This window comes from Panthera leo, chromosome D1, assembly GCF_018350215.1.
Source record: "Panthera leo isolate Ple1 chromosome D1, P.leo_Ple1_pat1.1, whole genome shotgun sequence".
Classification (NCBI taxonomy): domain Eukaryota; kingdom Metazoa; phylum Chordata; class Mammalia; order Carnivora; family Felidae; genus Panthera; species Panthera leo.
The window spans coordinates 109,493,313-109,517,902 of record NC_056688.1 but is presented as its reverse complement, the minus strand read 5'-3'; the positions used below and the strand labels follow the sequence as shown (position 1 = coordinate 109,517,902).

The following is a 24,590-nucleotide window of genomic DNA, read 5'->3' as shown; positions in this document are numbered from 1 at the left end:
CCGACCCAGGTTTGAACCCACAAACTGTGAGCACATGACCTGAGTCAAAGTCAGACACTCAACTGACTGAGCTGGTCTGGTGCCCCAAAACAAGTATTTTTAAATCTTAATAAATACATAGTCTAGAAAATACATAGTCATGGTGAGAAAAAGAGAAAAATCTTTACACACCAGAAATGGAGACAGAGATTCCCCTTATCTTCAGAAAGGAAAAAAGAAAATCCACAATGGTAGGTGAGGACCAAAGATGTGCACCATCTTTGGGGCCTGGACTAGGGAAAAATACATAGGGCTAATATGGCAATAGCCATAGATGTAAGAGCAAGATCCACACAGGCCATACACAGGAGATCTAAACAAGGACCCAAAACACAAACTACCAGAGAGTTGATTAAAGCCAAGTGATGCTAGTAGCAGGATCACTGACACAGATGAGGGCCTTAGAGCTACGTCATGTAAGTGGAGATAAGACTCAGAACTATGTAGTCTATTAAGATGCAAGAGCTTTGTATCTTACCACGCAAGCAAAATTTAATCTAAGATACATATCCTGCAAGATTAGGGCTCAGCAACAGAGAGCTTCCTACTGGAACCCTGTCAATGCAGAATGTGTTCAAAACAAATGGATGATGGACAATTAGCTCTTATCTAAAAGTTACCAACCAACAAAGACCAATAACATGAAAAATATGACACATATCAACTAATAAACTAATAAAACTTATACATGAAGAAACAGAATTAAAAAACAATCTGAAAGGAAAGAAGACTATCAACAAAACAAAAAGGCAATCTACTGAATGAAAGAAAATACTTACAAATGATATATATAAGGGGTTGATATCCAAAATAAATAAATAACAACTCAACACCAACCTCCCCAACAAATAATCCAATTAAAAATGGTAAGGTCTGAACATTTTTCCAAAGACGACATACAGATGGCGAACAGATGCATGAAAAGATGCTCAACATCACTCATCATCAGGGAAATGCAAATCAAAACCACAATGAGATATCATCTTGTGCCTGTCAGAACTGCTAAAACGAAAAACACAAAAAATAACAAGTATTGGTAGGAATGTGGATCCAAAAGGAACTCTCGTGCACTGTTTGTGGGAAAGTAAATTGGCATAGCGACTATGGAAGACAGTATGGAGGTTCCTCAAAAAATTAAAAATAGAACTACCATATGATCCAATAATTCCACTACTGGGTATTTACATAAAGAAAAGGAGAAAACTAATTCAAAAAGATATATGCACCCCTATATTTACTGCAGCATTATTTACAACAGTCAAGATATAGAAGCAACCCAAATATCCATTGATAGATGAGTGAATGAAGATGTGCTATGCACACGTGTGTGTGTATATACATATGTATACATGTATATATATATAAGTATATATACATCTACATCATATATAGATAGACAGCTATTGATATATACATACACACATACATACAATGGAGTATTACACAGCCGTAAAAATCACCCTATGAATTCACTCATAAGTGAAAACAAAAACAAATGAATAAACAAAGAGAAAGCAGAATCAGACCTATAAATACAGACAGCAAACTTATGGTTGCTAGAGGAGAGGGGAATGGGGGATAGGCAAAATGGGGGATGGGGAGTAACAGATACAGGCATGTGGTTATGGAATGAACAGGTCATGAGAATAAAAGCTACAGCATAGGAAATATAGTCAATGATGTCATAATAGTGTATGACGACAGATGGTAGCTACACTTGTATTGAGCATAGCACAACCTGTAGAGATGATGAATCACTATGCTGTATATCTGAAACTTATGTAGTACTATGTGTCAACTATACTCAAATAAAAAAAAAATTCAAAAAAGAACACATTGCCATAGATCAAACAGAAAGAGGGGAAAACTCTATTAGAAACCTTGGAAATTAAAGATACAGTGTTTGAAATGAACATGTTAGGGAAGGCAGATTAGCGACTGTAAAAGAGCACATTTAAAAGAAAAGGTAGTACCTGAATCTTTTACAGCAGCATTATTCTTAGTAGGGAAAAGTGGAAACAACCCAAATGTCCATCAATAATAAACAGATTAACAAAATATGCAATATTGTTCATCCATAAAAATAACTGAAGTACTGGTCCATACTACAATATGGATGAATTTTTAAAAAAATTTTAATGTTTATTAATGAGAGAGCAAGAGAGCACGAGGGCCAGGGAGGGACAGAGAGAGAGAGGGGGGACAGAGGATCTGAAGTGGGTTCCATGCTGATAGTACAGAGCCCTATGTGGGGCCCAAACTCACAAACCACGAGATCATGACCTGAGCCAAAGTCAGAGGCTAAACCAACTGAGCCACCCAGGTGCCCCACAACATGGATGAATTTTGAAAACATTATGCTAGGGCACCTGGGTGGCTTGGTGGGTTGAGCATCTGACTTGATTTCAGCTCAGGTCATGATCCCAGGGTCATGAGATCAAGCCCCGTGTCAGGCTCCATGCTGAGCATAGAGCCTGCTTAAGATTCTCTGTCTCCCTCTGCCCTTCCCCACTCACGTTTTCTCTCTCTCTAAAATAAAACAATTTTTTTTAAACATTATGCTTAGTGAAAGAAACCAGACACAAAAGACTACATATTGTATTATTTCATTTATATGAAATCTCCAAGATAGACAAATCTATAAAGACATTAAGGATAAACTTTTAAAAGACATAAACACTAAACAAATTTTTAATGGTTTTTTTAAGTTTATTTATTTATTTTGAGAGAGAAAGTGTCCACGCATGTGGGGGAGGGACAGACAGAGGGAAAGAGAGAATCTCAAGCAGGCTCCACACCATCAGCATGGAGCCTGACGTGGGGCTCAATCTCATGAACTGTGAGATCATGACCTGAGCTGAAACCAAGAGCTGGGCACTTAACCAACTGAACCACCCAGTCACCCCACTAAAAAAATTTTTAAATAAAAAAATAGATCCATAATAAATAATGACTGAGAATTATCATAAAACAAAGACAGATGTAAGTACTGTTTGAATAAATTTACCAAATGCCAAGCAGGATAAATTTCTTAAAAAAAAAAAAAAAAAAAAAGGCACAAAAAAAGCCACACAGCTGAACATATCAAAGTGAAACCCAGAATAACAAGGATAAAGAGAAAACTCTAAAAACTACAAAAGAGAATGAAATTATCCTGAAGAAACATGAGTTAGACTTCTCATCAGCAATATTAGATATCAGAAGATAATTAAGTACTATCATCAAAGATCACAAAAAATTAACTTGGAATCTGGACTTTTAAGAGAACCAAACTACCATTAAAGAATGAAAAACTTTAGGGATGCTTGGATGGCTCAGTCAGTTAAGTGTCCCACCTTCAGCTCAGGGATCACGATTTCACGGTTTGTGAGTTCAAGCCCCACATCAGGCTCTTTGCTGTGAGCACAGAGCCCACTTCGGATCTTATGTCCCCTTCTCTCTCTGCCCCTCCCCCACTAGTTTTCTCTCTCTCTCTCTCTCTCTCTCAAAATAAACTTTAAGAAACAAAAATGAAAAACTTTAACTTATTTATTATTTATTTATGTTTTTATTTTTGAGAGAGTGAGTCAGAGTGCCAGTGGGGGAGAAGCAGAGAGAGAGGGAGACACAGAATCTGAAGCAGGCTCCAGGATCTGAACTGTCAGCACAGAGCCTGATGTGGGTCTCAAACCCATGAACCATGAGACCAGGACCTGAGCCGAAGTCTAATGCTTAACCAACTGAGCAACCCAGGCGCCCCTAGAATGAAAAACTTTAAATGTTTACATTACACATTCACTTGATGAAAGAACTAAATAAACCAAATCAGCATAACCATTTAAAAATGAGTTTAATCGCTTCTCGGCCTTTTGGCTAAGATCAAGTGTAGTATCTGTTCTTATCAGTTTAATAAAAATGAGTTTAAATTTGCACCTTTTTGCTGAGATAGTGTGGAGATAAGGAAGAATTATATCATCAACAATATCAAGCTATCTCTTCATATAGCTCTTCAACTGTTAAAGTAGCAAAATTTCAGTCATGTGGTAATGTGAACATACATCAAAACCATATACTGGGACTTCTTCCAGCAATGATGAAATAACAGGTACTAATAAATCAGCCCTCGCACCAAAAACTACTATAAAACTAGGTAAAACATATGAGTCAATTGTTTTCAGGCACTGGACAACAAATAGCACAAGACTGTGATCCTTGAGAGAAGGCAAACTCCTGAGGTAAACCCTACGACTGCCCTGGATGTCTGCCTGGGGAAATTTTCCTGTCTACTGAGCAGGGACCTGGAGCCCAAGCAGAGTACAGTGGACCCAATATGCTGAGAAGGTACAGAACAGTTCAGAGTTGCAAAAGTACCTAGAATCTGCAAGGCAGGGCACAGGAGGGGAGGGAGCTATGCAGAAGTGGGTACTGAAAGTCTGTGTGGGAGCTCCCCATGAGTCCTTGGTCAAAAGCTGGGCTATGCATGCACAGGTGAGACTATATTAAATTTCCCAGACAGCAGCTGCAATGGAGTTGAGAATGAAACAAGACACAAGTGGTCAAGCAGTACTGGAAAATGTTGGGCTTCAGACCCAACCAGAATGGAGAGACCTTGATAAAACTGATGGTGTCCAGCTAAGACACCAAAAAGGTAAGGCTTTCTTAGCAAAAAAAAAAAAAAAAAAAAAAAAAAGAGAGAGAGAGAGAGGGGAAAAAAATAGACAATAACAATAATAACCCACTTTCTAGATGAAAATCCATTCTTGACCTAACCTAAGAAAATGCCTAAAACCAAGACTCAACAAGATCCACAGAGGAGATAGTTTGGAGATTGAGTGGTATCAAGTTAAAGGAGTTTGGAAAATGACTTGAGTTTCTACATATGAACCCTATAAAAGGTATAAAAACAAGCCAACACTAGGTTAGATTAGCCTGCTAGAACAAAAATCAACACTCTTCAGAGTTAAAACAGAATATAAAATAGGAACACATTATCCAATATAAAATAAGGATTTACTAGACACGTAAAGAAAAAAAAATGTAACTCACAAGGAAAAAAAAAGCAATAAAAAAGCCCAAGCCTGTCATAGATGTTATATTTGGGAAAGACTTTCAGACACATACTATTTATTTAAAAAAAAATTTTTTTTAAGTTTATTCATTTTTGAGAGAGAGAGACAGAGCGTGAGCAGGGGAGGGGCAGAGAGAGAAAGGGAGACACACACTCCAAAGCAGGCTCCAGGCTCTGAGCTTTCAGCACAGAGCGCGATGCAGGGCTCAAACTCACGAACCACGAGATCATGACTTGAGCCAAAGTTGGATGTTTAACCGGCTGAGCCACCCAGGTGCCCCAGGTACATACTATTTATTATATGTTCAAAGACAAAGGTGGCTTAAATGTGTCAAATGATATGAAATATCAGCAGAGAAAGGTACACTAAAAAAAAAAAATCAAATGGAAATTCTATAACTGAAAAGTTCATTGACTGAAATGAATTTGCTGGACAAGTTTAATACATTAGATATGACAGAAGAGTCAGTGAAATTATTGAAGACAAAGAACAAAAATTATCCAGTCTGGGGCTCCTGGATGGCTCAGTCAGTTGAGCATCCAACTCTTGATTTCGGCTCAGCCATGATCCCAGGGTCATGGCACTGAACCCTACATTGGCTCCATGCTGAGTGTGGAGCCTGCTTAAGATTCTCTGTCTCTCTCCCTCTGCCCCTCCCTGCCACTCACACTCTCTAAAAATAAAAAATAATATATATATATATATATATATATATATATATATATATATACACGTATATATACGTATATATATATACATATATATATATATATATATATATGTATATATATATACGTATATATATATATATATGTATCTCCATATCCAATCTGGACAGTAAAGAGATTGAAGAAAAATGAACAGAATCTTAGAGACCTATAGAACAATATCAACCAGTCACAAATATGTATAATGGGAGTTCCAGAAGGAAAAGAAAGTGGAATGGACAGGAAAAATATTAAATGGACAGGAGAAAAAATATGAAAATATGAAAAGTAATGTTTTTTAATTTGATGAAAAATATTAAGATGTGAAAAGCTCAGCAAACCCCAAGCAAGATAAGTGCAAAGAATATAATACCTAAGTACATAATGGTCAAAGTTATCTTTTTAATAAAGAAGATAGAGAGAAAATCTTGAAACAAGCTGGGGGAAAAAGCACATACTACCTACAGAGGACCTATAATATAAATTACAGCTGACTTCTTCTGAGAAACAATAGAGGCCAGAAGACAATGGAATGACTTCACTTCAAAACACTATCAAGCTAGAATTTCAAGTCCACTGAAATATATTTATTTTAAAATGAGGGTAAGACAAAGACATTTTTTGGTAAACAGAAGATTGAGTAATTCATTGGCAGAAGACCTGCACTACAAGAAATGCTAAAGGATATTCTTTAGACTGAAGATGAAAACCCAGATACACAGGAAGAAATGAAGAGCACCAGAAGTAAATGAGTAAATACAAAAAGCATTTTTTCTTCTCATATTTTTCTTAACATACAACTAACAGTTTAAAGAAAAAATAATAACATTGTAAGGCAGGAATTATAACATGTGAAAATACTCAAAATAGTGCAAAAAATAGTACTGAACTATAACCCTCCAAGTAAAATAAATAACCAAAAGTTCATCCTGATTAAATAACTGGATTAATAAATAAATGATTTAGAAGGGACAACACTTCATTATAGATAAATTCCAATAAATAAATGTAGAAGAAATGAGGACATATGATATCACAGTAATACTACAGTAATAATTGCTACAGGCCAGATCTACCAATGAATATTAAGTTAGTAGATGAACATTTAAGGAAAAACAGTATATTTGCAAATTCTCACAGTATTTCCCCCAAATATTTAAAAATTACACAAAGTAACTCTACTTAGAAAAATCTGACAGATAACACCTTAACCAAATGATCAAGGTTAATATTGCCACTAAAGAGACATCAACATCATCAATTCCCTCATAACGCACACTGAAATGGGCACATCACCTGTTTGGTATTCTTCCCAACAATGCATAACCTCAATCTCATACAAGAAAACATCACGTAAGTTCAAATTGAAGGACATTCTACAAAATACCTGACAAGTACTTTTCAAAAGTGTCAAGGTCATAAAAGAAAAAGGAAGTTGGAGAAACTGTCACAGATTGAAAGAGATTAATAAGACCTAACAACTAAATGCAAAGTGAGGTCCTGTAACGGATCCAGCAACCAAAAAAGGACATTAGTAGAAAAGTTGGTAAAATCTTAATGAAGTCTATAGTTTAGTTAATACTGTTTTACTAGTGTTAATTTGTTAGTTTTGATGATTGTACTATAAGGGGTTTAAAATATCAATCATAGGGACGCCTGGGTGGCTCAGTCGGTTGAGCGTCTGACTTCAGCTCAGGTCATGATCTCACAGTCTGTGAGTTTGAGCCCCACGTCAGGCCCTGTGCTGACAGCCCTGAGACTCGAGCCTGCTTCAGATTCTGTGTCTCCCTCTCTCTCTGCCCCTCCGCCGCTCATGCTCTGTCTCTCTCTCTCGCTTTGTCAAAAATAAATAAACATTAAAAATATATATTACAGGGAAAACTGGATGAAAGATGTACAAGAATTCTTTGTGCTGTTTTTGCAACTCTTCTGTAAGTCTAAAATTATTTGCAAATTAAAAATATAAATATTCTGCAAAAGAATGAAACTGGACCGCTATCTTACACCATACACAAAAATTAACTCAAAATGGATTAAAGACCAGGGGCCCCTGGGTGGCTCAGTCTGACTCTTGGTTTTGGCTCAGGTCACAATCTCACGGTTTCATGAGTTTGAGCCCCACATCGGGCTCTGCACTGACAGCATGGAACCTTCTTGGGATTCTCTGTCTCCCTCTCTCTCTGCCCCTCTCCCACTTGTGCTGTCTTTCTCAAAATAAATTAAAAAAAAAAAAAAAAAAAAAAAAAAGGATTAAAGACCATGAATGTAAGACCTGAAATCACAAAACTCCTAGAAGAAAACAGACAGGAAGCTCCTTGACATTGGTCTTGGTGATTAATTTTTGGATTTGACACCAAAAACAAAGGCAGCAAAAATAAAAATAAACAAATGAGACTACATCAAGCTAAAAAGCTTCTGCAGAGCTAAGGAAACCATCAACAAAATGAAAAGGCAACTTACTAATAAATGTGAGAAAAATTTGCAATTCATGTATATGATAAAAGGAGTTCATATCTGTAATATATAAAGAACTCATACAAACCAATAGCAAAAAGATAAGAAATAATAAAGTGTTGGTGAGGATGTGGAGAAAAATGAACCTTGTGCACTGTTGGGAAGGATGTAACCTTACTATGTAACCACTATGAAAAAACAGTATGGAGGCTCCTCAGAAAATTAACACTATAACTACCGTATGACCCAGCAACTCCACTTCTTGGTATATATCTAAAGACAACAAAAACACTAACTTGAAAAGACATATGCACCCCCATGTTCACTGCAACATTATTTACAATGGCCAAGACATGGAAACAACCTGTTTCCACTAATGAATCAATGGATAAAGAAAATGCTGGGACCCCTAGGTGGCTCAGTCAGTTAAGCACCCAACTCTTGATTTCGGCTCAGGTCAGGATCTTATGGTGGTGAGACTGAGCCCCGCCACAGGCTCCGCACTGGGTGGTAGCATGCTTAAGATTCTCTCCCTCTCTCTCCCTCTGCCCCTCTTCTGTTCATGCTCACTTTCTCAAAAAAAAAAAAAAAAAAAAAAAAATTTTAAGGAAATGTGGCATGTATATATACAATGGAATATTATTCAGCCTTTAGAAAAATGAAATCTTGGGCACCAAGGTGACTCAGTAGGTTAAGCATCTGACTCTTGATTTCCTCTCAGATCATGATCTCACGGTTCATGAGATCAAGCCCAGCAGGGGGCTCTGCACTAACAATGCAGAGCCTGCTTGTGATTCTCTCTCATCCTCTCTCTCGCCCCTCCCCTGCTCTCTCACGCTGTCTCTCAAAATAAATAAGTAAACATTACAAAAATTATTAAAAAGAAAAAAAAGAAAAATGAAATCTTGCCCTTAGTGACAACACAGATGAACCTTGAAGGCATTATGTTAAGTGAAGTAAGTCAGAAAAGGACAAATACCATTTGATCTCACTTATACGTAGAATCTAAAAGAAAAAATGAGCTTATAGATACAGAGAACATATTAGTGGCTCCTGGTAGTGGGGGTGGAGGAGGTAAAGGGGTCAAAAGGTATAAACTTCCAGTTATAAAGTAAGTCAAGGGAATGTAAAGTTCACCATGGTGACTATAGTTACTAATATTGTATTACACATTTAAAGTTGCCAAAAAAGAGATCTTACAAGTTACCATAAGAAACAAATTTGTATCTATGTATGGTGATGGACGTTAGACTTATTGCAACGATCATTTCACAATGTATGTAAATGTCACATCATTATGTTATATACCTGAAACTAATATATCATTATACCTCAATTTAAAAAATGTTCCTTGTCGGATTATTTTGATGCTTTTATAAAAAAAATCAAGTAGCCATATAAGTATGGGCCTATTTCTGGACTCCATTTTTTCCCCATTTTTCTGTCTTTATGCCAATTCAATACTGTCTTAACTATTGTAGCTTTCTAGAAAATATTCTGTTGGGTAAGTTAAGTCCTCCAGTAATGTTCTTCTTTTTTAAGATTCTTTTAATTATCCTAGATCCTTTCCATTTCCATATAATATTTTCCCTGTTTTTCCCTGCCCCTCTTGCACTCATGCGCAGGCACATTCTCTCTCACTCAAGAAAAAAAAAAAATTCAATTAATTAATTAATTAAAGAAAAGAAAAATAATTAATTAAAAATTAATAACCTTTGGAGACTTCTGGGGGAGAGGGCAGAGTAGGAGGAGCCTAGGCTTACCTTGTCCCACAGATACACCTAGATAACACCCACATCAGTGTAAATAACTCAGAAAATGACCTGAACACTAGCGGCACAGACAGATAAATGTAGACAAAAGGCCACATAGAAGAGGGTAGGAAGTGCAGGAACACAGTAAGGAGACAAAATGACCCACAGCGCTGTCCACAGGAGGGAGGAACACCAGGGCATGGAGAGAGGAGAGGAGCAGACCCCACATCAGGCACCCCAGTCACAGAGGACCCAAACTGACAAGACAAATCCCCATAACATTCGGGTTTGAAAACTAGAAGGGCCTAACTTCACAAGTTATTACAATCAGTGGGGCTTGACACCTGGCACTTTAAAAATCAGCAGCTGGGCTCTGGGAGAGCTGGAAGGGATAGGAAACTGAGTCCCCATCCTTAAAGAGACAGCACAACAAATAGCCCTGCTGAGATACAGCATGGAAGCAGCAGCTTGAAAAATACCTGGGGAGAGGTATGAAGAGAGGGAGACTTCTCCAAGAATAAAAGAGGGGGCAGGCACCATTTCCCTCCCCTATACCCCACCCTAGATATAGAGACTCCTGTAAGAACCAGTGCAGAGCAAACACTCTCCACCTAGCTTGTTAACAGTGTGCTCCGTCCTTAGGGTTTTCCTTAGGGTTTTCCTTCAGCAGGAAGCACCCCCCTCCATCCTAGCCTGGGCAGGAGTTTTCCCCAGTGGGTGCAAGCCCCCTCCTGCAGCAGACTGGCAGAACTTGCTAGCACTGTGGGCCCTGCCCCTGCATTCTCCTGTAGACACACCCCCTCCAACAATCCTTGGCAGGAACCCATCCAGAGTGGTGCCACAAGCCTGGCAGTGTGCAAGCAGCCCTCACAGGGGCCAGCACAACTCCAAAGTGACTCCTGCCCTGAAGTGAGGGGAAGATAACCACACACACCAGTCTGACTGTGGCCCTAGCAGTGGATTGGGGGAGACATCGGGTCTGACTGCAGGCCCTACCCACCAATGAAAGCTTCTCAGAGGACAACACAGGGAGAGTGCCCTACAGTTCAGTGCTACCACAGCTTTGGTAAAACCCTGGTCTGACTCAATTCAAACCCAGTGTGGCTCCACCATGGCCCACTAACAACACAGGGACCAAAATCTGCCCACAACAAAGAGAGCCATTGCAGAAGATTGGACTGAAGGCAAATGCAGCTTGGCCACAAAAGCAGGGCACATGCAACATACAGGAGACACCCCAGGTTCTGGTGAACAGAGGACATTGCACTACAGGCCACTACAGGACCTCTTCTTCATAAGGCCACTAATTTCAAGAACAGGAGATATAGCTGACTTTCCTAACACATAGAAACAGACACAAGGAGTAAGACAAAATGAGAAGACATAAGAACATGTCCCAAATTAAAGAACAGGAAAACATCACAGCAAAAGAGCTAAACAAAATGGAGGTAAGTAATATGCCTGATAGAGAATTTAAAGTAATGGTCATAAAGATACTCACTGGACTTGGTGGAAAAAACAGAGAACTTCAGTGAGACTCTCAACAAAGAGATAGACAACATAGGGGCGCCTGGGTGGCTCGGTCGGTTAAGCATCCGACTTCAGCTCAGGTCGATCTTGCGGTCTGTGAGTTCGAGCCCCGCATCGGGCTCTGGGCTGATGGCTCAGAGCCTGGAGCCTGCTTCCGATTCCGTGTCTCCCTCTCTCTCTGCCCCTCCCCCGTTCATGCTCTGTCTCTGTCTCAAAAATAAATAAACGTTAAAAAAAAATAAAAAAAAAAGAGATAGACAACATAAAAAAGAACCAACCAGAGGTAAAGAACTCAATAATTAAAACTAAAAATACATCAGAGGGAATAATTAACAGACCAGAGGAAGCAGAAGAATGGATAAGTGACCTGGAAAAGAGTAATAGAAAGCAATCAAGCTGAACAAAAGAGAGAAAAGAAATAATAAAAAATGAAAATAGGCTTAAGGGAACTCAGAAATACTGTCAAGTATAATAACATTCACATTACAGGGGTCCTAGGAGGAGGAGAAAAAGGGTGGCAGAACATTTATTTGAAGAAATTATAGCTGAAAACTTCCTGAATATGAGGAAGGAAACAGAAATCCAAGGCACAGAGAGCCCCCAACAAAATCAACCCAAGCAGGTCCATACCAAGAAACACAGAAGAGGATGGATGCCACCTTGATGTTTTATTTTATAGTAAAGACTTCACCAAAACACTACTAGAACTGATATATCTATTCAGTAAGGTCACAAGATACAAAACAATATACAAAAATCCTTTGTATTTCTATACACTAATAATGAAGTAGCAGAAGGAGAAATTAAGAAAATAGTCCCATTTACAATTACGCTGAAAATAATAAAACACATAAGAATAAACTTAACCAAGGAGATTAAATACTTGTACTCTTAAAACAATAAAACACTGATGAAAGAAACTGAAGATGACACAAACAAGTGGAAAGATATTCCATGCTCATGGACTGAGAGAACATTGTTAAAATGTCTATAGTACAAAAAGCAATCTACAGATTTAATGCAATCCCTATCAAAATACCATAGGCATTCTTCACAGAACTAGAACAAATAATCCTAAAATTTGTATGGAACCACAAAAGACCCTGAATATCCAAAGCAATCTTAACAAAGAAAAACAAAATTGGAGGTGAGGTGTCACAATCCCACACTTCAAGTTATATTACAAAGCTGCAGTAATCAAAACAGTATGGTACTGGCACAAAAACAGACACACAGATCAATAGAACAGAATAGAGAACCCAGAAATAAACCCATGATTGAGGCACTTGGGTGGCTTAGTCATTTAAGCGTCTGACTTTGGCTCAGGTCATGATCTCATGGTCCATGAGTTCAAACCCCACATCAGGCTCTGTGCTGACAGCTCAGACCCTGGAGTCTGCTTCAGATTCTGTGTCTCCCTTGCTCTCTGCCCCTCCCACACTCATGCACACACACACTCTCTCTCTCAAAAATAAAAAATTTAAAAAATTAAACCTCTATTTAAAAAGAAATAAACCCATGATTATATGGGGGTCAATTAATCTTCAACAAAGAAAGCAAAAATAAGCAATAGGAAAAAGTCTCTTCAACAAATGATGTTAGGAAAACTGAACAGCTACATGTGAAAAAATGAAACTGGACCACTTTCTCCATACATAAAAATAGACCTAAAATGAATTAAAGACCTAAATGTGAGACCTGAAACCATAAAAATCCTAGAAGAGAGCACATGCAGTAATTTCTCTGACATCACCCATAGCAACATTTCTCTAGATATGTCTCCTGAGGCAAAGGAAACAAAAGCAAAAATAAATTATTGGGACTACATCAAAATAAAAAGCTTCTGCACAGCAAAGGAGACAATCAACAAAACTAAAAGACTACTACTGAATGAGAGAAGATATTTGCAAATGTCATATCCAATAAAGGGTTAGTATCCAAAATATATAAAGAACTTATACAACTCAACTTATACAACTCAACACTCAAAAAACAAATACTCCAACCGAAAAATGGACAGAAGACATGCACAGACATTTCTCTGAGGAAGGATTACAGGTGATCAGCAGAGACATGAAAAGATGCTCAACATCACTCATTATCGGGGAAATGCAAATCAAAACTACAATGAGGTATCGCCACACACCTGTCAGAATGCCTAAAATGAAAAACACAAGAAACAAGTGTTGGAGAAAAAGGAACTCTTGTGCATTGCTGGTGAGGAATGCCAACAAGTGCAGCCACTGTGGAAATCAGTACAGTGGTTCCTTAAAAAATTCATGATAGAATTACCATATTATCCAGTAATTCCACTACTTACCAAAAAAAACCCATGAAAACATTAATTCAAAAGATGTATTTACCCCTATGTTTATTACAGCATTATTTACAATAGCCAAGATATGGAAGCAACCCAAGAGTCCATAGATATGTGAATGCATAAAGATGTGATATATATTTTTTGCAACAGGTTTACAGCCAGAACACAGGTGTCGTGAAAACCACGGCTAAACCTAAACCAAAGTGGGAAAGAAAAATACTCATATCAACATCATCGTCAATGGACACACAGATTCAGGTAGGTCTACCACTACTGGTCATCTGATCTACAAATGTGATGGGATCAACAAAAAACCTATTGAAAAATTTGAGAGGGAGGTTACTGAGATGGGAAAGAGCTCCTTCAAGTATGCATGGGTCTTGGATAAACTGAAAGCTGAATGTGAACATGGTATCACCATTGATATCTCCCTGTAGAAATTCAAGACCAGTAAGTGTTATGTGACCATCATTGATGTCCCAGGACACAGAGACTTTATAAAAAACATTATTACAGGCACATCTCAGGCTGACTGTGCTGTCCTGATTGTTGCTGCTGGTGTTGGTAAATTTGGAGCAGTATCTCCAAGAATGGGCAGACCTGTGAGCATGTTACACATTGGGTGTAAAATAACTTATTATTGGTGTTAACAAAGTGGATTCTACTGAGCCACCTTACAGCCAGGAGATATGAGGAAATAATAAGGAAGTCAGCACCTACATTAAGAAAATTGGCTACAACCCCGACACAGTAGCATTTATTACAATTTCTGGTTGGAATGATGAAAACGTGCTGGAGCCAAGTCCTAACATGCCTTGGTTCAAGGGATGGAAAGTCACCCATAAAGATGGCAAGGCCAGTAGAACCACACTTCTTGAAGCTCTGGATTGCATTCTGCCACCAACTCAACCAACTGACAAGCCCTTGTGTCTTCCTCTTCAGATGTCTACAAAATTGATGGTACTGGTACTGTCCCTGTGGGCCGAGTGGAGACTGGTATTCTTAAACCTGACATGGTGGTCACCTTTGCTCCAGTCAATGTTACACAACTGAAGTAAAGTCTGTTGAAACATACCATGAAACTCTGAGTGACACTCTTCCTGGGGACAATGTGGGCTTCAATGTCAAGAACATATCTGCCAAAGATGTTCATTGTGGCAATGTGGCTGGTGATAACAAAAATGACCTACCAATGGAAGCAGCTGGCTTCATGGCTCAGGTGATTATCTTGAACCATCCAGGCCAAATCAGCGATGGATATACACCTGGGCTGGATTGTCACCTAGCTGTTCACTGAGCCAAAGGAGATTGATCATCATTCTGGAAAAAAGTTACAGAATGGTTCCGAAGTTCTTGAAATCTGGTGATGCTGCCATTGTTGGTATGGTTCCTGGCAAGTCTATGAGTGTTGAGAACTTCTCTATCCTCCTCTGAGCTCTTCTGCTGTTTGTGACATGAGACAGATGGTTGCTATGGGTGTCATCAAAGCAGTGGACAAGAAGGTAGCTCGAGCTGGCAAAGTCACCAAGTCTGTTCCAAAAGCTCAAAAGGCTAAATGAATATTATCCTGAATACCAGTCATCCCAGCCTTAAATCAGTGGTGGAAGAACAGTCTCAGAACTGTTTGTGTCAATTGGCCATTTAATAGTAAAAGACTCGTTAATGGTAACAATGCATTATAAAACCTTCAGAAGGAAAAGAGAATGTTTTGTCGATCACTTGGGTTTGTGTGTGTGTGTGTGTGTGTGTGTGTGTGTGTGTGTGTGTGTGACAGTTTTAAGTTATTAGTTTTTAAAATCAGTACTTCTTAATAGAAACAACTTGACCAAAATTCTGTCATGGAATTTTGAAACCCATTAAAATAGAAGCTTAATGAGAAAAAAAAAAAAAAAAGACGGGAGATACACATACACACACACACACACACACACACACACACACACACACACACACACACACTGGAATATTACTCAACCATAGAAAAGAATGAAATCTTGCCATCTGCAACAATATAGATGAATCCAGACAGTATGATGCTAAGTGAAATAAGTCAGACTGAAAAGGGCAAATACCATATGAATTCACTCAGATGTGGAATTCAAGAAAACAAATGAACAAAGAGAAAATGATTCTTAAACAAAAAAACATATCCTTAAATATAGAGAACAAAATGATTACCAGAGGGGGAGGTGGATGGGGCGAATGGGTGAAATAGGGAGAGGGGATTAAGAGTACACTTATCATGATGAGCACTACCTGAGTAATACACAGAATTGTTGAATCACTAGACTGTCTACTTGAAACTAATATGTTAATTATAATGGAATTAAAACTATATTTTAATTATAATGGAATTAAAAATGTTTAAATGAATAACCTTTATTTTTTTACAGCAGTTTTGAGGGAAAAGTTGAGGGAAGATACAAAGAATTCTCATATACCTCTGTCCCCATACAGACACAACCTCTTCCACTATCAACTTCCAGTACCATAATGGTACATTTGTTATAATCAATGAAGTTCATGAACCAAGTGACATATCATCATTACCATAAGTCCACAGGATTCATTCCTAGTGTTACCCATCCTATGGGTTTTGATTAACATATATGTATCCATCATTATAGGATTACAAAGAATAGTTTCACTGCCCTGAAAATCTTCTGTGCTTTCCCTATTCATCTCTGCTTCCCTTCAACCCCTGGCAACCATGAATCCTTTTATAGTCTTCATGGTTTTACCTTTTCCAAAATGTCATATACTTGGAATAATGCAGCTTGTAGCCTTTTTGGATAGGTTTCTTTACTCAGTAACATGCACTTAAGTTTCATCCATATATTTTTATGGCTTGATAGCTCATCTTAGTGCTGAATAATATTCTACTGTTTAGATATATATAGTTTATCTACTTATCTGCTGAAGGAGATCTTGTTGCTTCCAAGTTTTGATGATTAGGAAGAAAGCTTCTATATAAACATCCATGCACAGGCTTTTATGTGGACGTAAGTTTTCAATTCATTTGGGTAAATACCAAAGAGCATGACTGATTACTGGATCATATTGTAAGAGTGTATTTAATTTTGTAAGAAACTGCAAAACCGTCTTCCAAAGTGGCTGCAACAATGAATGAGAGTTCCAATGTTCCAAATCTTTGCTAGCATTTGGTATCAGTGTTCTGGATTTTGGCTATTCTAACAGGTGTGTAGTGGTATCTCATGGTTTTCATTTGCAATTCCCTAAACAATATGATGTATTCATATTCATGTGTTTACTTGCAATCTGTTTATCTTCTTCGGTAAGATGCCTATACAGGTCTTCTGCCCATTTAAAAAAATTTTTTTTTATTGTTTATTTATTTTTGAGAGAGAAAGAGCGCAAGTGGAGGAGGATCTGCCCATTCCTTTAAATGGGTTGTTTTCTTATTAAAAGTTATTTTATATTTTGGATAGCAATCCTTTAATCAGATGTGTCTTTTGCAAATATCTCCCAGTCTGTGGCTTGCCTTCTCATTCGCTTGGTGTTATCTCTACAGAGCATAACTTTTTAATTTGAATAAGGCCCAGCTTATCCATTATTCCTTCCATGGATCATTCCTTTGTTGTTGTATGTAAAAAGTCATCTCCATACCCAAAGTCACCTACATTTTCTTCCATGAGTTCTACAGTTTTGTGTTTTACATTTACGATCCATTCTGAGTTAATTTTTATAAAGGTGTAATACATGTCTAGATTCATGTTTTTGTATGTGTGTGTCTAGTTGTTCCAGTACCATTTGTTGAAAAGACTATCTTTGCTCCATTGTAGTACCTTTACTTCTTTGTCAAAGATCAGTTGACTATATTTATGTGAGCTCTCTGTTAGGGCTCTATTTCTGGTCTCCCTATTCAATTCCACTGATCTATTTGTCTATTTTTTCACCATCACCACACCACCCTGACTAATGCAGCTTTATAGTAAGTCCTGAAGTCAAGTAGTGCCAGTTCTCTGACTTTGTTCTTCTCCTTTAATACTGAGTTGGCTATTCTGGGTCTTTGGTCTCTCCATATAAACTTTAGAATCAGCTTGTCAATATTCACAAAATAACTCACTGGGATTATGACTGGGATTGCATTGGAACTATACAAACTGGGAAGAACTGACATCTTGCCAATACTGAATCTTCCTATCCAGGACATGGAACATCTCTTCCACTTATTTCTAGTTCTTTGATATCTTACATCAAAACTTTATATATTTCCTCATATAGATCTTATACATTTTTTTTTTTTTACTTTACACCTAAGTGTTTCATTTTGGCAGTGATAATGTAAGCAGTAATATATATTTTTTTAATTTTTTATCATTTATTCATTTTTTGAGAGAGCGAGCAAGCGCACAAGTGGGGGAGGGGCAGAAAGAGAGGGAGACAGAATCAGAAGCAGGCTCCAGGCTCTGAGCTGTCAGCACAGAGCCCGACGTGGGGCTTGAACCCACAAACTGTGAGATCATGACCTGAGCCAAAGTTGGATGTTTAACCGACTGAGCCACCCAGGCACCCCAAGAGTAATATATTTTTAATTTAAAATGCCACTTATTCATTGTTGGTGTATAAAAAACCAATGGACTTTTGTACATTAACCTTATATCCTACAGCCTTGCTAAAAACGCTTATTCATCCTTATAAATTTTTTAACCAGTTTGTCAATTTCTACAAAAGTCTGCTGATAACTATGATTGTGTTGAATTCCGAGATCAACTTGGGAAGAACAGACATCTTAGCAATACTGAATCTTCCAATCTTCCAATAGTATCTCTCTCCATTTATTGTTTAATTTCTCTCAACAGTGTTTTATAGTTTTCAGCATAGAGAACTTCTTATTTTTACATTAAATTCATCCCTAAGTGTTTTATGTTTCTTGATGCTATTATCAATGGAACTTATCTTTTTAAAGTAAGCTCTACACCCAACATGGGTCTTGAACTCGCAACCCCTAGATCAAGAGTCACATGCCTCACTGACTGAGCCAGACAAGTGCCCTGAAACTGTTTTTTTTTTCCCAGTTGTTTGCTGCTAGTATATTAATTTTTTGTTTATAGACTTTATATCCTATGACCTTGCTAAATACGTTTCTTCTAATATTTATTTTGCAGATTCCCTAGAATTTTGTACATAATCATTTCATTTGTAAATAAAGACAGTTTTACTTATGCCTTCCCAACTTCTATGCCTTTTATTTTTCTTGCTTTATTACATTGACTAGGACCTTTGCTATTATTTAAGTTTATTTGTTTATTTTGAGAGACAGAGCAGGGGGAGGGGCAGAGAGAGAGAGAGTCCCAAGCATGCTCCGCACTGTCAGTGCAAGGCCTGGTGGGGGGCTCTATCTCACAAGTTCTGAGACCATGACCTGAGTGAAAATCAGGAGTCAGACACTTAACCAACAGAGCCACCCAGGTACCCCAGATTTTTTAACTGATACTTTCAAAGACTTCTTATGAAATAAGAAAATACTCCAAGTGAAAAATATAAGATATACTATGCAATAGGATATTTATATAAATATTTAGATACATAAACATAGGCTTTAAGAAAAAATATTTAAATGTTTAATTATCTCTAGAAGTATAGGTAATATTTGTTTCTTTCATTATTCTTTGTTTTATATCATACATATAAAATATTTCATAAATAAGAAAAAAATAATTTTAAAACAATTTATTTATTTTTGAGAGAGCACGCCCATGAGCTGGGGAGGGGCCTGATACAGGGCTTGAACTCAGGAATTGTGAGATCATGACCTGGATGCTCAACCGACTTAGCCACCCAGGCACCCTGAAAAAATTAATTTTTAAATACCCAAAGAGTAAATACTAAAGAACTTGGATTTGATTTACCAAATAAATGCAGACAAGTCTAGAATACCTTAAAAAATAAAATTCTTGTCAGCTATTAGTCTATACAGTTTACATTCTATATCTGATAACTAATATGTACAGAAATTATTCTGGGGCGCCTGAGTGGTCAGTTGGTTGAGCATCCAACTCTTGATTTCATCTCAGGTCATCCCAGGTTCATGGGATCAAGCCCTGCATCAGGCTCTGAGCTGAACATGGAGTCTGTTTAAGATTCTCTCTCTCTCTCTCTCTCTCTCTCTCTCTCTCTCACTCTCTGCCCCTCTTACCTACTCGTGCTCTCTCTCTCTCTCTCTAGAAAAAATAAGTAAATAAAAAGAAATTTAAAAAAATAAGTTATTTCTTTTTGAGAATAAAAGGTATGGAGAAATCAAAGTGTTTTTATTCTTGTTATGATTGTTTCAATAAATAACGTGAACTGATGTCATTTAGTTTTTTGATAGCCTCCCCAAAACAAGTAATACATAGTCAAGAAATCCTTTCAGAAAGTTTGGAGCAAAACAGAGAAATTATTTAGAACACAACCTGACTATTCAGAGTAAAGCTAAATGTTATTATTAATAATGGGTGATATTTATTTAAGCATTTCCTATGTATTGGGCACTGAACTAACACTTTATAATATTATCTAACTAAATTCGTGTGATTCTAGGAGATAGGAATTCTATTATTGCCCCCATTTTTACAACTGAGAAAAATGGTTTACACATGTCACATCACATGTAAAAGTTAGGGTTCTAGCACAGAGCTGACTGACTCTAAAGCACAGAGCTGACTATATAGGCTTTAGACCTATATACCTATATAGGTTATAGGTATATATACCTATTTAGTGTAAAATAAAATCTGATAATAAAAGTAACAGTATAGACACTGTTTTTATTATTTTAATCTCTTTGAGAAAGAACATCATCATACAAATAGCTGCTGTTTAAAGAATTTTTTTTTTGATGTTTATTTAGTTTGAGAAAGAGTGTGAGCAAGGAGAGGGGCAGAGAGAGAAGAGAGAGAGAATCCCAAGCAGGTTCCAGACATTAGCACAGAGCCTGATCTGGGACTCAACCTCACAAACCATGAGATCATGACCTGAGCCAAAATCAAGAGTCAGACGCTTAACCAACTGAGCCACCCAGGTGTCCCATTTAAAGAACATTTTTAAATAATATTCTAGCTCTTCAAGAACTTCCACAGGGATACTCTTGTACCAGTAGAGTATTAGAAGAAAATAAGATTCAGGAAATCATTACACTAAACCTATCATTCCATAGCCACTGTGCATCTTGAAACAAAATGGCATTCAATAGTGAAATGAATCTCAATGATTTGTACATCAGGGTGTCAAGCCTAAAAATACAAATTGTATAGTATCTAAGTCTGTTTGGGCTCCTATAACAAAATATCACAGACCTTGGCAGCTTATAAACAACAGGTATTTATTTCTCACAGTTCTGGAGGCTGAAGTTGGGTTCTGGGCCCTCTTACAGGTTCCAGACTTGTCATTGCATTCTCACATGGCATAAAGAGCTAGGAAGCTCTGTGAGGTCTCTGTTATAAGGGTACTAATCCCATTCATGAGGACTCCATCCACATGAGGTAAGCACTTCCCAAAGGTCCCCTCACCTAATACCATCACGTTGAGCATTAAGATTCCAACATATGAATGTTTGGGGAAATAAATATTCAGATCATAGCACACAGCTAGTAACTGAATTTATTCTAAATTTCACACTAGAAGTTTAACTGTAAAGATATGGAGAAAGTTGAGAAAAAGAAAGTACAGATAGTGAACACTCATAAAAAGTTTCAAACAGATACAAATTAACTAGTAAATTCGCTAAAATATTTTAAGTAACTGAAATTCCCAATGCTGGCAAAGTATAAGAAGTTGATATCTTCACTTACAAATGCTACATTACATGACACAACTTTTTTTTTTTTTTTTTTTTGAGAGAGAGAGGTGCAGGGCGCAAGTGAGTGGGGGGAGGTGGGGGGGAGAGAGTGAATCCCAGGAGACGCAGAGAGAGAGAGAGAGAGAGAGAGAGAGAGAGAGAGAGGGAGAGAGAGAAAGAGGGAGAGAGAGAAAGAGAGAGAGAGAGAGAGAGAGAGAGAGAAAGAGAGAGAGAGAAAGAGAGAGAGAGAGAGAGAGAGAGAGAGAGAGAGAGAGAGAGAGAGAGAGAGAAAGCAGGGCTCATCCGAAGTGGGGCTCGCATTTACCCAAAGCAGGGCTCGGGCTCACTTGATGCAGGGCTAGAGCTCACCCAACTCAAACTCAAGAACCATGAGATCATAACCTGTACGTGAGTCAGATGTTTAATGACTGAGCCACCTAGGCACCTGACACAACTTTTTTTAAATGCCTACAGATATCAAAATATTAATTTATGATACATCTTACGGACAATTTATTCATTAAAAATAATAACTAGAAGACTATGTCATAACATGAAAAAAATGCTTGCATGTCAAGTTAAAAAAAAGTAGTAGGACAAAACTAGGCATATACTGTGATTACAACTGTTTTAAAAATACACGGGAGGGGCACCTGGGTGGCTCAGTTGGTTAAGCGTCCAACTTCGGCTCAGGTCATGATCTCTTGGTCTGTGAGTTTGAGCCTGCGTCAGGCTCTGTGCTGACAGCTCAGAGTCTGGAGCCTGCTTCGGATCCTGTGTCTCTGTCTCTCTCTCTCTCTGCCCCACCCCTGCTCATGCTCTGTCTCTCTTAGTCTTTCAAAATTGAATAAATGCTAAAAAAAATTTTTTTAAATACATGGGAATTTGGAAGAGAATATAATAAAATGCTAACATTTATTGTGCAAGAAATGTTTTCCTTTCCTCTATTTTCCCAATATTCTAAAATGGGTAATATTGCTTCTGTTAACAAAAAGTTCCTTTTAAAAATAATTTATTTGGGCTGCCTGGGTGGCTCAGTTGGTTAGGAGTCCAACTTTGGCTCAGGTTCATGAGATTGAGTCCCATGTCGGGCTCTGTGCTGACAGCTCAGAACCTGGAGTCTGCTGCAGTTTCTGTGTCTCCCACTGTCTCTGCCCTTCTCCCCCACTCATGCACTATCTGTCTGTCTCGCTCTCAAATATAAATAAAACATTTAAAAATTTTTTAAATAAACATTAAAAAATAAAAATAATTCATTTGACGGTGGCTAAATTTGACATCTGGCTGCATGTTGTTTTTTTTATTCTAAGAGACTCAGCAAACCAGCAACTGGCCTGACTTCTGTCCTTTAGCATAGCTTTATAATAATGCTTGCAAGTAATGTACCAGTAAATAAAGCAGCAGTATCAAGCATTTTAAAGAATGAAGCTAATTAAGCCAAAAGATGAAAAGTTCTTTGGTTGGCTCTGTGGCCTGATGCTATTAGTTAAATTGGCTAATTATTTCCACATTATAAAACAACCCCAGACATGCTTTAGTGAAAGAAATAGAAAGCAGAACATTTTAATGGAGGGTCAGCAACCTTTCAGAAATGTTGTGTCAGATCTTCATTCACTACTTCAAAAAAGCAGACACTAGTTGCCATTGCTGCATATTCAGTGGGCTCTTCCAGCCAAGCAAGCCAGTCAGGAAGTGTGATCACTCAAGTCTATAACAAAGGAATATGCAGCTGAGCCTGATACTACTACTGGTTACCAAACAAAAAGGATGTAAACTGAGAATGGAGGGAGAAAAAACGATCATTTTCCAAAACTATACCTGCCTCTTCAAAGAACCTCAACAACTCAACCACCAAACGTGATACAGGTGATAGATTTCTTCAACCTGTGGTATGAGAGTAAGGTAAGAAGTTGTCAAAGGAAGAGAGAAATTAATTTCTGTTCATTCATTGAACAGAAATGAGAATTTGTTATCTGAAAAGCTAATATAGGAAGCAAAGCTCTAGCAAAACAGCATACTGTAGAGTAAACCAAAATACTATGGAATAGTGGTTAAGACAGTTTCTGGAGCCAGTCTATCTGGGTTCATATATCCCACTCAACCATTTACTACCTTTGTGACTTTGAACAAATTACTTACCCTTTTTGTTTAAAATGAAATGTCTGCTATTAGTGTTATCACCACCATCAAGAAAAAGGCACAAAAACGACATAAAAAATCAAAAAGAGATAAAAGTACAAATATCTGTAAGTCATAAAAGACTTCACATCAATTAATTTGAAAACTAAGATGAAATGTCTACCATACAGCAGGTGTTCAGTAAGTATGTATCGGATGAATGATTGAAAAGAAGTAAATAGGGGCGCCTGGGTGGCTCAGTCGGTTAAGCCGCCAACTTCGGCTCAGGTCATGATCTCTCGGTCCGTGAGTTCGAGCCCCGCGTCGGGCTCTGTGCTGACAGCTCAGAGCCTGGAGCCTGTTTCAGATTCTGTGTCTCCCTCTCTCTGACCCTCCCCCATTCATGCTCTGTCTCTCTCTGTCTCAAAAATAAATAAACGTTAAAAAAAAATTAAAAAAAAAAAGAAGTAAATAATCTGTGTGTTTGTGGTATTTTTTTTTTATAAGATATATATGTACCTCCAAAATTGACTCTGGGAGAAACAGAAAACTTAAACCAAACATCATCCAAGAAAACAAACTAGTTATCAAAAGTGTTTCCTACTAGGAGATCCTCGGTGACTGTCAGTTAAGCATCCAACTTCGGCTCAGGTCATGATCTCATGGTTCATGAGTTTGAGCCCCATATCAGGTTCTCTTTTCTCAGCAAAGAGCCCACTTCAAATCCTCTGTCCCCCTCTCTCTGCCCCTCCCCCACACTCACTCATGCTCTCTCTCAAAAAATAAACAAACATTAAAAAATATATATTTCCCTCTTCACCTACCTTCATCTCAAAATGC

The 24,590-nt window shown here is 37.7% G+C and overlaps 1 protein-coding gene and 1 pseudogene across 6 annotated transcripts in view; one reads left to right on the top strand and one right to left on the bottom strand.

Annotated features, from left to right (window-relative positions):
• The window catches only part of CD1H11orf80 (chromosome D1 C11orf80 homolog), a 96,638-nt gene that overhangs the window by 46,903 nt on the left and 25,145 nt on the right, over window positions 1–24,590 (bottom strand). Inside the window, exon 1 of one of the 6 annotated variants that reach the window (XM_042905845.1) lies at window positions 15,043–15,319. The exons of 4 other annotated variants lie outside the window; for them this stretch is intronic. In XM_042905845.1, the coding sequence (XP_042761779.1) occupies window positions 15,043–15,064 (22 nt within the window). In that variant the 5' untranslated portion in view covers window positions 15,065–15,319. One more of the 6 variants, XM_042905846.1, reaches the window with a different exon arrangement.
• LOC122201567 lies at window positions 3,872–4,016 on the top strand (annotated as a pseudogene).